The sequence below is a fragment of the Gossypium hirsutum genome, chromosome A01, assembly GCF_007990345.1.
Source record: "Gossypium hirsutum isolate 1008001.06 chromosome A01, Gossypium_hirsutum_v2.1, whole genome shotgun sequence".
Classification (NCBI taxonomy): domain Eukaryota; kingdom Viridiplantae; phylum Streptophyta; class Magnoliopsida; order Malvales; family Malvaceae; genus Gossypium; species Gossypium hirsutum.
Window position 1 is genome coordinate 453,798 of NC_053424.1, and position 15,134 is coordinate 468,931.

Genomic DNA, 15,134 nt, shown 5'->3' on the forward strand with positions numbered 1-15,134 from the left:
ATTAAAAAAAACTTGATTTTTTTATGAGTAACAATTTAACATGACAAGCATGTGATAATATATTTTTCCTGTAAGATTTTGGATATTGTTTGGTTAAGAATGAAATTTCAAAATTCAAAAACAATATAAAGATTAAAAAAAGATCAAATTAAATTACAAGAACTAAATTAAAATTTTACACATTGTACAAGGACTAATAATAAAATTTAACCAACAATATCCTCTAATTTTAGCGAGAAAAAATAGAGGGAGATGATGATTCATATAAATAATAGGAAGAAAAAACTGAAAAAACTCTCTCCCAAAAATCTACAAGAAATTCAAAGGGAGAATTTAAAAAAAAAACTAAGGGAGAGAACTCAGTCACGTAGCATTTCGAATCGGCGTCGGGAACATTCAGATCCGATCAACCGTCCGACGATCGCAATGTCGTCCGCCGTCTTCTCCGCCGTCCGATCTTTCTCTGTTTTCGTCTTCGTTTTACTCTTCCTCTCCCACGCTTTCGCTTCCGAGTCAGATCACAAGGTAAAAAATCTAGTACTATTCGGTAACGCTTTAGATCTCGTGTCTTTTTTTCGGTGTAATTTCTTGATTCCGAATTTAGATCTTTTGCATTTCCTTGTAATGTATTCGAATCGCATTCGTTATGAATGGAGAACTTAGATGGTAATCGTTTCTTTTTTTAACGTGTTTGATGTTTAGATTTCATTGATGTGGTTGTATTGTTAGGTTTCTTTAAGTTCTTGTTTTGTTCTTGTAGTATCAACCCGATGATCCAATTACTCTATGGGTGAATAAAGTTGGTCCGTACAATAATCCACAAGAAACATATAACTATTACAGCCTTCCGTTTTGTCAACCGGGTACTAATCCTGCTCACAAATGGGGTGGTCTTGGTGAGGTCCTTGGTGGAAATGAACTGATTGATAGCCAAATTGATATGAAGTTTCAAAGTACGCTTTCTTGTCTTCTTTTTTGATTCGTAATTTTGATTGCTTTTTTTTTCTTCTAATAATTAATTTTGATTTCTTTATTCTTCAACAGAGAATGTGGACAGAGGTACCATTTGTCAATTGGAACTTGATGAAGCAAAGGTCAGACAGTTCAAGGATGCAATTGAGAACAGCTACTGGTTTGAATTCTTTGTGGGTATGTTTAACTTGTCATTATTTTGTATGAAAATAGTAAACGGGCATAGACTGGTCTCGAAAGATATTGATACTTGATATATCAGTTGCGTACTTAAAATCCCTGGATCTAAAAGCATTGGAAGCATTGGGTGGATAAGTCAGCTGCATCACATTCCTTGGCTCATATGATGGATGCAAATTGTTTTCTCGTAAAATTTTTCTACAAGGTTTCTCCTCCTTGGGATCTATACTTAAAACGTAGGTTATATTATTGTTATTTTGCTTAAATCAAAGAAGACATAAGTTTTTTTATTTGCATTATAAAATTCTTTAGGAGCATACTGAGTTCACATCCTTTCCTGGATACATGATTAGAGATAGTTGCATAATGCAAGCTAGAAATACATTTCAAATCATGTAAGTAGATGCGGAGAGCATGGATGCTTGGGTGTTACTTTCTTTGTATTGTATGTCCATTCACAGTAAGGGGTTCTTTGTCTGATATGACTTACTTTGTGGAGCACTTACTCTTTATTGTCCTTGTCTTTTTGTTGATGCAATGCCTCATGCTCTTCGCAATGCTGAAAGTTCAGATGATCTGCCTTTATGGGGTATGCATGACTCTACTTTTTCTGATTTTTATTTGGTCTGGTAATCCTTATATGCTTTGTTACTGAAGACTATCTTTAAACTTTTTTAGGCTTTGTTGGCGAGCTGCATCCTGATAGGAACAGTGAAAATGGCAAGCATGTCCTCTACACACATAAGAATATTGTTATTAAATACAATAAGGATCAGGTTGTTTCTTCTGACATATTCATGATTTCTGTTCCATTTTTTGGAATTAGCTGTTGTTGACTGTTCTATCTTGCAGATTATTCATGTCAATCTCACTCAGGAGAGTCCAAAACAACTGGAAGCAGGGAGAACCCTGGACATGACATATTCTGTTAAATGGCTTCCAACTAATGTGACTTTTGCTCGTCGCTTTGATATTTACTTAGACTATCCTTTCTTTGAGCACCAAGTAAGTAGGCATTATTGGTGATAGTTTCCCCTTTATGAGATTCTTTTTTGTTACTACTGCAACAAAATATTTTATTTATTGCCCAACTCTTGCATTAGGTTTTTTTTTTCTTTTAAATTACCAGGTTCTTTAAATAAATGATGCAATATGCAGATCCATTGGTTCTCTGTTTTCAATTCATTCATGATGGTTATCTTTCTCACTGGTTTGGTGTCAATGATCTTGATGCGAACTTTGAGAAATGACTATGCGAAGTATGCTCGGGAAGATGATGATCTGGAAACTTTGGTGATATTACTTGCCCCCCTTTCCTTTTTGCTCTTCTTTAAGAAAATTAATTTTTTTCCCTGAAAATTCATGTTTTTCTTGCTATTTACTATGTTCTCAGGAAAGGGATGTGAGTGAAGAGTGTGGTTGGAAACTGGTCCATGGTGATGTTTTTAGGCCTCCTAGCAATTTGGCTTTGCTTTCTGCTGTTGTTGGTACAGGTGCTCAGCTAGCGTTGCTTGTTCTCCTTGTCATCTTATTGGCAATTGTGGGAACTTTGTATGTTGGGTATGTTGAGAAGACACTAATGAAATCAAAATTCGTGGGAGCTGTCAAAACATATTTTTTCATGATTTTTGTTTTTTTGAGCTTTTCTATTCATAGCATTGTCAACTTCGACCATCATTTTTGTTGTCTTTCCCCTCGTTTTTGTTGTTCATAATGGTGAACTACATTGTCTGCTGGTTTTGGCATTTCATTTTTCAGCATTTTGATTACTATTATCTCATATACTAATTATCTTGTTCAGGAGAGGAGCAATTGTCACTACCTTTATACTGTGTTATGCTTTTACATCATTCATTTCTGGTTATGTGAGTGGTGGAATGTACTCACGAAATGGGGGTACGTGCTTAATCCCTTCCATTCTGGCTTGCATTTAGTCCCTCTTGTTGTTGGCCGCCTTTCATTCTAAAAAGTTGGGTTCTGTGTTTTTCAGGTAAAAATTGGATAAAGTCAATGATCCTGACAGCATCTCTGTTTCCATTTTTGTGCTTTGGGATTGGATTCCTCCTCAACACAGTTGCTATATTTTATGGATCTCTAGCAGCTATTCCTTTCGGTACAATGGTGGTTGTTTTTGTAATTTGGGCTTTCATTTCCTTCCCCTTGGCTCTTCTTGGTACAGTTGTTGGAAGAAACTGGAGTGGTGCTCCAAATAATCCGTGCCGTGTAAAGACCATTCCTCGCCCAATTCCAGAGAAGAAATGGTATCTTACAACTTCTGTGGTCTCTATGATGGGAGGACTTCTTCCATTTGGGAGCATATTCATTGAAATGTATTTTGTCTTCACATCCTTCTGGAATTACAAGGTGAAATTCTTTTTCCTAGGTTTTGATTGCTTGATAATGAGCCATTTTTTTGGAAATTGAATCATATTTGCAATTCTTTATTCAAAATCTTTTGGATGCATGTTCGATAACTTAAAGGAGTCTCTCTTATTCCTAATGTTACCTTCATAATGTCTTTGACAATACTATCTGAAAAACATAATAGTCAAATATAGACAAACTCGAACTGGAGTAGCCTTCCACACTTATGTATGTTGTAAAATCGGAAATAAAATTTGTAGGGTTATAGTGATTACTTACTAGAACAGTCTTAATTTATACGACATGGAAGTTGTCAGTCCATTTCATGTAATTTCATATGCAATATACTTCTGTTTTGCAGGTTTATTACGTCTATGGTTTTATGCTGCTGGTCTTCCTGATTCTCATCATTGTAACCATTTGCGTTACGATCGTGGGGACATATTTCTTGCTAAATGCTGAGAACTATCACTGGCAGTGGACATCATTCTTCTCTGCTGCCTCAACAGCTATTTACGTGTATTTGTACTCCGTGTACTACTACTCCGTGAAAACCAAGATGTCGGGCTTCTTCCAGACCAGCTTCTACTTCGGATACACTTTGATGTTTTGTCTTGGTTTGGGAATCCTCTGTGGTAAGTTTCAAATATATATATATTATCATAATCGTAATAAAAATAAGCATTTTCTCCCATGACTTTTCCGGCACAGTACCAAGTCCTGCCAAAAAAATTTTGGATCGTTTTCCTTGGCTAAAATTTCAGACATTTTTGAAGAACTAGTTGGGATGTCTCGAAACATCTGTAGATTACATGAAAGTTTGCACAACACAAACCATTTTTATCATGTCGTTTATAGAAAGGGGGTTTTGCACGTGTTGTTTGTTGTTTATTATGTCATCTTTTCATGTTATTTTATATTACTTCCTTTTTCAATACGTAGGAGCCATTGGTTTTCTCGGTTCGAACTTGTTCGTAAGGAGGATCTACAGAAACATCAAGTGTGATTAAACCTTTTGTTGTCAGAAACTAGAACCATCGGTGCTTCCATGAGCTTTTCTTTTTTTTTTCTAGTTGTCGAGGCAATAAACATCGAGAGGAAGCTTTCAGGTATAGAGACCCCATCAAAGCCTCCAAACGAAATCACAGGGTTTAACAGTAGGTATGTACTCTCGGTTCCATGGACCACGGTAAACCCCATGATTTTTGTTTCGCCTTTTTCCTTTTTTCACCCGGGTTTGTAATAGGAAGCCCTGATTTAGAAATTCAGATCATTGTTTTATAATTCAAAAGCTAGCTAAAAAAAAAATTTAAAACTCCCCCCATTTTGTTATATACTATTTGTCATTGATCCCTTTGCATACATAGATATGCTTTCTGTGTAAGAATTGAAACTGTGATGATCGGTTAAATTCCCTTTGGATTTGTTTTTCTTATTTGCACTTATTTTTGAGTTTAAGGTTGGAATAATTTTAGGTTGGATCATTATGTGTTTAGGTTATTCAGGGTTTTTTTTGTCATTTCAGGGTTTGGATCAGTTCGGACTATAGTTCGAGAGAATTTGGATTTGAGTTTTTGATTGATCATATCGGGTTTATCGAACTAGAGTCAAAATTTATAGGTGGTCTTAACCGCGTACACTACGCAAGTCAATATGAATTTGAGATTTGAGTCCAAAAAATTTGAATTAAACATTAACTTGTTCATCCATTCAAGCTAAAATTCAATTAAAAGGTTCTCAATTTTATTTAAGAGATATCAATTTATTTATCACTTCCTATAACTACACTTACACTCAAACCAAAAGAAGCATAATAGTGGCCTAAGTTTAAGGTTGATAATACTTTTTTCTCCTTGAATTTGTGAACAAGTCAACTAACACCTCAAGATTGAGCACGTTATCATACTTTTACATTTTCCAAGTTTTTTTCATAAACCCAATGAAACCAATATTTATCTAATGAATGTTTCATTGGTTTTTTTTTTCTCTTTATTGGTGCTAACAATTTTATTGGTGCTACCAATAAATTTTGGTAAAAATAATTTCAATCTCTCTTAAATTCAAAATTGAGTAAATTAGTCCTTATAAAAAAATTCAACAATTTAGTCTCTGTCAATTTTGAAAGTGTGTAAGTAAGAATATTAAATAACCCCAATAATATTTTCTCTCCAAAAATCCTACGTGGCAAAAAGAAAAACAATATTTTCACATTTTTTAGAAGGAAACAATTGTTAGCACTAATAAAGAGAGAACGATCAAAGAAAGGCTAAATATAGGACCATTTCCACCAGTGTTAGGCAACGTTGGGTACTGATCTGGAAGAGGCATAACACATTCATCACCATTAAACAAAACCCTTGTCGGAAAACCCCATCCTTGTCTGAAACTCGGAAAATCTTCGCCTTTACGCATCAACATCTCGGTTTGCACGTACCCGTTTACACCTTCCTGCAACATGTCGTTGTAATAACGAATCCCCCAAAACATCCCCGAATCATCTGCCAAATTCAGGACTCGTGTGAATTAAGGCAAAGGCAGGAAATTGTTTTAAGGAGGCTACGGAATGAATTTTTTTTTTTTGGAAGAAGCTGAAGTGCAATTTTATCATTACACTAATTTGATTCTCTTAAAAATTAAAGAAATTATATAAGCAATTTTTTAATTTTGAGAGACCAAGGTCACTTTGTGACCCCTCTCTCCGCCCTTGCGTGTGAGTGTCTAATAAAAGCATGTTCATTTTTCATTTGACAAAAATAAATTTAGCTCCTAATATTTGTACATTTTATTATTTTGCCCTTATCCTTTTTAAAAAAAATCAAATTTTAGTCAAATTGATTTGTTTCCAAATAAAAAGTTGACTGAACTCTTAAAATTTTAATAGTATTAATGTGATAGACTATATATACTTCATTTCTAACATCGATGTACTTTTTAAAAAAATTATATTTTAATTTTTTTTTTGAAACTTTATAAAAAATTAATAAAAATATTAATATTTTTCAACAAAAGTTCAAAAAAATCATAGTTTTTTTTTTAAAAAATCATGTTAGTAATGAAGTACATGTAGACTATCACATTAATGCTATTAAAATATTTATAGTTTAGACATATTTTTCATCCGAAACAAAGTAATTTGACAAAAATTTGAAGGTTGAGAGCCAAAAAGTTCTAAAAGAAAATAAGGACAAAAATTACAAAATAAGTAAATTTTAGCAACAAAATTTATAATTATGCCATTTTCCCAAGATTTCCATGCCTTCATAGAGATTTTAGAGATGCATCTGACATGAGTACCGGACATCAATATTTAGAAAAGAAAATTAAAACATTAGTATTTAGTAATAATGAACTTTTTTTTTAACTTACTGATATGCCCATATGGATTAAGTGGCTCATAATTGAAGCTGAAAACTTGTGTCAAGTTTTTCAAATTTGGGTGTACTGCCTCCAAATTCCATTGACTGTAATTCTTCAATATATTCCTATTATTCAAAGTTACTTTCACCCTCCAATACTGTTTGTAACTTTGTTTTATATGCCAATGTATTCGTATTGGACACATATGTGACGAACATCTTATTAGTGTTGATAACTGTTGATTCGAATCTCTCATTTCTTGCAATACCGGTGGTGTTTCCCCGAACCTATTCATAAAACATATAAGTATGCATGTTCAAATGTACATACAATGGCAGATATGGGATTAAATTTTGGGGGGCCTAGTAAAATTTTCAAAAATTTAAGAGTTTAAAGAGAATTTTTAAAAAAAATTGGGGGTCTAATTAAAATTTTTAAATTTTTTTGTGAGATTAATTAGTGATAATTTTCAACAGTTTAAGGAGGGGGCTAATTAAAATTTTCTAAAAACTTCAAAGGAGAAATGGAATTTTCCCAAAATTTTATATAAATATTTGTATCCGAATAAAAATAAGGAGATATTTAAGAGGAATTTTTACTTGACACATTTGGATGCATGGCAACTGCAGCTGCATTTAGGGCAAGGGACAATGGTTGTGTTGTAGAATGCTGATAAGGAAACACAGCATTTTGGTGAACTTGATGCCATGAATTGGGAGTACATACATGTAATATTCCATGTTCCTGCAACACAATACATACCACATTTGTGAGATACATGACATTACCCGAGTCCGATCTCGAAAGCTTATTATAATAGTTGAAATCCGAATCAAATCTCGAAACTACATGACATTATTATAATAGTTGAAACCATAGTTGAAACTTGAGTCTAATCTCGAAAATTTGCTTGAATGGTGATTGAAACCTAAATCTAATCTCAAAACAAATTTATGTGATGGAAAATCTAATATCTATAGCAATAACTTAGGGGAATGTTACTATAATCGTATCAAACACTGACATCCAAACTCGAACTTACCGAGAGCCTGAGTCCACCTACGGCCACTATCCGAACTATACCGACTCGGTGGAACCCGAACCGGTTGCCCACAAGTATAACCCGAAACCCCGAAGCTAAAATTTCCTGGCATTTTGAACTGATCTGAACTATTGACAGCCCCAATTTTCATCACAAATATTGCAGCATAGTTACTAGGGTCTTGAACCATTGAAGACAATACACCCCCCTTGCAACAATTACTTGTTTTCATGTTGAATGAGGCTTCTGGTAATAGATCAATAATCATTGGTTTCTTTTCACAACAATGAGGGAGGTTTTCGCCTCCTTTGAACCTCGAACAATTGCCTTGCTCGGTTGCCTCGGCACCGAGCATGCTCATAATCGCCTCGTCACCTTGCCATTCCCAACCAAGCTGCCACCCCGGCCGCTCTATATGGCGGTATAATTGGAAGTTAAATATTGATACCCTCACCTGCAAATACATATAAATATTTTAAAGAAAATTGCAAAACCCTAACTACTATACAACTATATGAACATCATATATATATATATATACATATAACTTACATCACTTGTATCAGGATTAGATTGCAAAAGATCCCATTTAATAGTTATGTTGCCATGAGGATCCAAAGGATCATATCCATCTGCATTTTTCAATTAAAAAAATATTCCAATAAATATACATTTTTAAATAAAATTCAATACTTAAAATTAAAAACACTTACATGAAGGTGAAACTGATATGAAAATAAAGAAGGAGACCAAACTGAATACCATATCTACTGATCTTTGAACACTAAAGTAAAACTGGGTCATTTTCAGAACTCCAAAAATAATTAAAAATTAGTCCTTGTGAATATATATATATATATATATGAACCTTGAGTATATCTTCTTGTGAATAACATTTTTGTTTTCACTTATCACCAAAAAAAATTTAAGGAATAAATTGTAAAAAATTTAGTGATAAGTGTTATACATTTTTTATATAAATTTTATTTTTTATCTCCTTAATATCTTTGGATTAATTTCTTAAAAAAATTATATATTTTTGGAAAAACTAATGATATTAAAATCAGTATTGATGAAATTTAATAAATTTAAATTCAAATTTCAACATTTTTACCTTAATTTCATATTATAATTTTTTATGTCGAAAAAAAAAAGATGATGAATTTTACGCATATAAATTTGGCTGGCAAAAATTGCCATTAGAAAAACAATAAGATCAATATCATCATTGAATGATAAAGATCACTATTTCTTTTTCTCGTATTTATCAAATTAGAAATTGTGATATGAATGAAAGATAATTAAAAATATTAACAAAAATAATTTAAAACTGAAAATGAAAAATTATATCAATATTTTCATTCTAAATTTCAATTTTCATATTTTTAAAAAAATTAAATCTAAATTAAAATCTTAAAATTTAATATGAAGATATTAAGAAAAGATAATTACAAACTTTTCTCAAATTTTAAACTATGCATACCCCTAATCGTACAAGAATAACGAAAGAAAGCAAACAAGAAAACGGCGTAGCGCGCGCGAGACACCAAGTGAAGCTGTCGTGCAATCGCCACCTTTTCTTACAAATTAAAAAGAAAAAAGACACATTGAATTGAATTGAATGACAAAGACATTCATATCATCACCAATCACAAAGACATCCCATTATATATTTATGCTCAAATTCTCACTGTCTACCAAAACACTCCTCAGATTCAGACATGGAAATCTTCGCGACAGTTCTAACGATCACAGACATTGAAAGAAGATTGTCAGTTTCAAATGGTTGTTTATTATTACAAGCTTTATCACACTTCAACGGCTGCCATGGAAGAATCGTATTGAACGTTAAAGACGATGAAGGAACCTTCTGGAACTTTCGTTGCTTAATACGAACCGAACGGTACGGCCCGAAACTGGTTATCGTTTCCGGTTGGATCGATTTCGTCCGGACAAAAGATCTCCGGCAAGGTGATATCGTCGTTCTTTATAGAGAGGAAGATGTGATTGCCGGCATGGAATAGAAAATTGAAGTGAAGAAGAAGAACAGTTTTAGTTCTTTGAATCGAATCAAGGGAAGTTTAGGGTTAAATTGATTTCTTTTAAAAAGAAGTTTGTAAAAGTTCATCAATTTGTACGTAGAAAAAGCCCTGCTTTTGGTTTTTACATGGCTGAGAACTGGAGATTCCGCAATTAAAGTTTGAGGGGGTTCACTGTGTATAAATCTGGATAAATTCAAATCTTTGATAGTTCTTGTAGGTTAAATTCTACTAGTAGTCCCTTACTTTATAAAAGTTGTGGATTTGGTCCTTATCCTTTTCAAATTGGTCAATTTGAGTCTTGTATTTTTCGAATTTTGAAATTTTAATCCTGATCCAAATTTGGTTTAAATTCAATTACTAATCTTGTACTACGTGTACAATTACAGATTTAGTCTATATTCTCTAATTGAATCATTTTAGATCCTTATACTTTTTTAATTTTTAAAAATTCAATCTTGATACAAACGATGGTCGTTAACTTATTATCTAAATTTTTAGTGAGTAATATGTGGAAATAACATGCTAGCATGACATTATATACATATGAAAATAGTAGAACTTAACTTAATAAATTTAACAGTTATCATTTAACAAGGACTAAAATTTTAAAATTTTAAAAGTATATATAGGGACTAAAAATGATTAAATTAAAGTATAGGGTTTAAATCCGTAACTTTTGTAAAGTGCATGGACTAATGGAAGAATTTAACCGAAACTAAAAGATTTAAATAAAGTCTTATCTTTTTCGTCAAATTCATAGAGTTATATCAGCACTGATATTTAATTTTAACGTTTAATTTTGAGTTTTTTTTATCAGTTTGGCACCTAAGTTTGGTTTAATGTCGAGTTGGTACTTAGATTTTTTTTTTCAATTTGACAGTTGAGTTTTCTTTGTCCCATTTAAGCAAATGAGTTTTCAATATTCAATTTGATATCTAAGTTTTTTTTTTATATCCCAATTAAGTACCTATGTTTTTTTACTAGACCAAACATGCCACATGATGTCGTTTGATTTGGGCATCAAATTGAATATTGAAGCCAAATTCAAGTACCAAATGATGTATTAACTCTTTTTAATTATTATTTTTTGGGTAAATTGCACCCAAGGTCACTAAACTATTAGTAAGTTTACATTTTGGTCACTCAACTTCAAAAAGTTACAAAAATGGTCACTAAAATATTTGAAAGTTTTCATTTAAATTACTAAGTTATTAAAATCATTGTTATATGACTTTAATTGTTCATACCACCTATACGAAACAAAAGCTCTCATTTCCTTTCCTTTTCTTTTCTTTCTACAGTTTAGTTTTTTTCATGAAACAACTTTGATCGTCATAAACTGCGAACCGAAATCCATACAAGTTTATTCTCCGATCTCTGACATTAATTGCCAAATTGACTTAGATTTAAAATATGTTCTTCTACTTGTGGATAGGTACTAATATATTGTACCAATTATCGAATCGTTACTTGGAGCTCACTAGCCATACTTAAAAAAGGAAGAAGCAAAAATAGCCCAGTAACTAAAATGAAAACATTTGAATAGTTTAATAACCATTTTATAAATTTTTAAAGTTAAGTGATCAAAACATAAATCTATTACTAGTTTAGTAATGTTGAATGTAGTTTACCCTTAAAACATTTTTATGGCCAAAGGCAGTGGCGTGAGTGACGTGGTGGACGTACGTTTCCGCTTTGAAAACCTGGCGTCAGATTATTGTGTCGCGCGCTAAATACCATGCAAAGCATACGTCCACGTTATTCACATTGTTTGGCCAACTTTTTTTTTTCTTTTTAGAGTTAATTGCATTTTTTGGTTTTGCTTAAATTTGTTTTATTCACGAATATTTTAATCTTTATAATATTTAAAAAATTAATATTTTAGTCTTCATTTAATTTTACTATTATTGGAATTACATGATTTATTGATTGCTGATGTGATATTAAATCAAAATAAAAAAAATAAATTTACAAAGTTAAGCAACAATGAGTAAATGCAAAAAATAAAAATTGATTTTGCTTTTATTTAAAATTATTTTTTATTTTATTAATTTTTTTGTATATATTTATTGTATTTAAATTATTATTTATAGTTGTTTTAATATATTTGAAATTTTATATTGTTGTTTTAATAAATTTGTCAATTGAATCTTATCTCGATTGACATTGGTATTATTGTTCATGTAGAAGGACGTAAGTTCAATTGCGCTGTAGTGTATTATTCTCCTATTTAATGGTAGAGAAAAAGCTATAGATAATTTTAAGTATTGTATCAAAACGAACAAATACAATAAGAACCTATAATGAGATTAATGTTAAAAAAATAATTAATATATTTAAATTATTTTCAACTATTTGAATAATATTACATTACATGAATTATATTAAAAATTCATTAAATAAAAATTGAGCCGCTTATATTAGGATCTTAAAAAATAAATTTTAAAAGCCCAAATAATAACTCTGATTTTAATTCAATTGTACATATTTAAAGAAATGGATGCATACATTTATTTTCATATTAGATTAATATAATTATTTGTGTATGCGATATATTAACATAAATTGGCGCTGATTCGATAATGTTGTCAATTATTTATGAAAACTGAATCAAACCAAAATTTCGTTTGAAAAATATATTTTTAAAAAATTAAATCGCTACATCAATTAATAATGGACCACTCACATTCTTTAAAATGTTGCAATAATAACATTATATCAACTGAATTAAAATCCGATTAATTTAAATTTTAACACCTTAAAATTTTGTTTAATTATTTTTCTCACTATATTATTGTAGTTTATAAAACTAATAAATTTAGGAATAAATTTAATTAAAAAAAGGAATAAATAAAAATTAATTTTTTAATATAAAATTGACATTGGAGATGGACTTGTAACTTAATTTAGTCATATTCTATGTCTACAAGAATTCTAATAGTTGTTTACTTCTCAAAACTTGCTTTTAATATTTTTATTAAGGTTATGGATTTAATTTTGTATTTTAATTCGTTCATTTTTAATATTATTTGACCCTGTTGGATTAAGAACGGGTAAGTTCATTGATCTAAATAAAGGTTATATTAATTGACCCGTGAACCATTTGGAATTAGTTGAACTAAGTTTAAAAAAAATCACTTGAACTGATGATTATATGAATATTTTTTACCACTTCACCTACAATCATTATCCATAGTTATATATCTAAACTGGACCAGCACTAAAACTTGTCAAGGAAACACTTTACACCAGTTGAGCCAATTTTTTATAAATATTTTAATAATTTATTTAATTCTAAAAATGTTGTCAGTGTCAAATAAAATAAATTCTACCACATCGTGTGGCGTGGCGTAATTTCATTGTACTTATAAAACCGTTTCTCTTTTAGTATACATATCAAAAGGAGACCATTGTTCGAGAAGATACACGAGTTTGCCTTGAATTTTTTAATAATAACTTAACCTCCAATCTTCCGTTACTTTCGATGCGGTGCGAGACGCGTTACAAACAAAAAAAAAGAAAAGGGTAAATTTCATCATGAGTCATTAAATTATTAATAATTTTATTTTTAGTCATTAGACTGTTAAAATCACGGTTATATATAGCTTTCTCTATTCTCACCTCCAACACTAATCGAAAAGGTTAAACTTTCTCTTCTATACTTTACTCTTTTTTTTTTTATATAAAACAATCTTAAACATCACAAATTAGCAAATTAAAATTAGAACAACTTTCTCTTCTAGTCTCCGACACTGGTTATCATATTAGTTTGGAGTTGAGATATATTCTTCTACTCGTTGATGTGTACTGTTCCACAGTATCAATAGTTGAATCGTCGTTCGAAGATAATTTTGTGACTTAAATAAAAAAAATATTCAAATAGGTCAATGACTGTTTTGTAACTTTTTGAAGTTGAGTAACCAAATTATAAAATTATTAATAATTTAATCAGATATATACACACACATCTATTTGTACATATATAGACTTAAGAGAAATAAGAGAAAAAAAAACACAATTGAAACTTTCCAACACATTAGAAAAACATTAATACCAACACCTAAGAAACTTGGAAGATTTTCCAATCGAATTTACTTGTCTTCCCCAGTCAACATTTTATAATTTTCCCACACTTTCCAGGAAAATCCAAGGAAGATAAAACTCCCACATAGCATTCTATATATAGAGATATAAGCTTGTGTATATGAGTGTGTGTTGAAGCTTTAGAATTTGGTAAGTTAATGAAACATATATTACATATGGAGCTAATATTTTCCAAGTTACTAACACAAACTGATATCGAACGACGATTATCGGTCCCGACCCGTATTTTGTATCTCTTTCCTTACACCACTACTGATCATCGATGTTTTGATTTGCAAGTTAAAGACACCAGCGATGTAGTATGGAGTTTCCGATGTATTCGACGAGACGGGGTTTACGCGAAGCCGGTTTTTTCTAAAGGGTGGCTTGAATTTGTGTATGCTAAAGGGCTCAAAGCCTATGATAAAATTGTTGTGTACAAAGAGAAGGGTGTTGTTGAGGGTGATGTGCCTTACAGAATTGAAGTGAAAAGGAAAATTTTGAGGTTAATGGGTGAAGATATTTGGATTGAAATTGAACATTTACATCTTTATAGCTGAATTTTAAATTTTTAGGGTTATGTTTGCAATTTCATTTATGTTTGAATAGGATAACTAAAGAATTGTTTGAATATGTATTGCCATATACTTCTTGTAATAGTCATTGATTATAAAAGGTTTAATTCTAAAACTGGCCCCCAATTTATATCATTTTTCCACTTAGATATTTAAATGCTAAAGTTCTATGGTTAAAAACGATACTTAAACTATTAATTTCATCTCATTTTACTTAAAACATGTACGACATTTAATATGAATGCGACGTATGGTTGGGATAAAGTGAGACGAATTAATAGTTGAGATATCATTTTTAATTAAAAAAAAAGTTAGATACTAATTGGAAAAATTAATATAGTTTGAGGGACTATTTTGGATTTAAACCATTATAAAACGGCATTACAAATTTGCAATAGTATCACAACTTGCGAACGGCTTTTCTAGTTTCTATATTTAATTTCTTTATTTTTAATTTTATGAATTTAATCCCTATTCGAAATTTTGACGAAAGTTCGTTAACAATGTTATAAAATGAAT

At 30.9% G+C, this 15,134-nt stretch overlaps 2 protein-coding genes across 2 annotated transcripts; one reads left to right on the forward strand and one right to left on the reverse strand.

The window, feature by feature from the left end:
• The first annotated feature begins 258 nt into the window (after nt 1–258).
• Nucleotides 259–4,951, forward strand: LOC121231893 (transmembrane 9 superfamily member 1). The gene is made up of 12 exons (XM_041116943.1): nt 259–525; nt 761–953; nt 1,045–1,149; nt 1,724–1,741; nt 1,831–1,928; nt 2,005–2,157; nt 2,311–2,445; nt 2,546–2,712; nt 2,954–3,048; nt 3,143–3,516; nt 3,878–4,151; nt 4,459–4,951. Exons 1-12 carry the CDS (start codon nt 427–429, stop codon nt 4,524–4,526), a joined length of 1,779 nt encoding a protein of 592 aa, XP_040972877.1. The 5' UTR covers nt 259–426; the 3' UTR covers nt 4,527–4,951.
• A 625-nt stretch (nt 4,952–5,576) lies between these two features.
• On the reverse strand, nt 5,577–8,721 carry LOC107928832 (COBRA-like protein 6). Its single transcript, XM_016860110.2, has 6 exons — nt 8,629–8,721; nt 8,468–8,547; nt 7,916–8,369; nt 7,473–7,617; nt 6,883–7,160; nt 5,577–6,014 (listed from the first exon to the last, which is right to left on the reverse strand). The coding sequence occupies exons 1-6, from the start codon at nt 8,717–8,719 to the stop codon at nt 5,731–5,733; spliced, it is 1,332 nt and encodes a 443-aa protein (XP_016715599.2). The 5' UTR covers nt 8,720–8,721; the 3' UTR covers nt 5,577–5,730.
• Nucleotides 8,722–15,134: the final 6,413 nt, after the last annotated feature.

What these genes read in the sequence shown, in the direction of transcription:
- LOC121231893 (XM_041116943.1), top strand. Translation starts at nt 427, where the DNA reads ATGTCGTCCGCCGTCTTCTCCGCCGTCCGATCTTTCTCTGTTTTCGTC. An exon ending in AATTGATATGAAGTTTCAAA is followed by an intron (nt 954 to 1,044) that starts GTACGCTTTCTT and finishes ATTCTTCAACAG; the next exon opens with AGAATGTGGACAGAGGTACC. An exon ending in TGGTTTGGGAATCCTCTGTG is followed by an intron (nt 4,152 to 4,458) that starts GTAAGTTTCAAA and finishes TTCAATACGTAG; the next exon opens with GAGCCATTGGTTTTCTCGGT.
- LOC107928832 (XM_016860110.2), bottom strand. Translation starts at nt 8,719, where the DNA reads ATGACCCAGTTTTACTTTAGTGTTCAAAGATCAGTAGATATGGTATTC. An exon ending in CATATCAGTTTCACCTTCAT is followed by an intron (nt 8,548 to 8,628) that starts GTAAGTGTTTTT and finishes TGAAAAATGCAG; the next exon opens with ATGGATATGATCCTTTGGAT. An exon ending in CATGCATCCAAATGTGTCAA is followed by an intron (nt 7,161 to 7,472) that starts GTAAAAATTCCT and finishes TTTTATGAATAG; the next exon opens with GTTCGGGGAAACACCACCGG.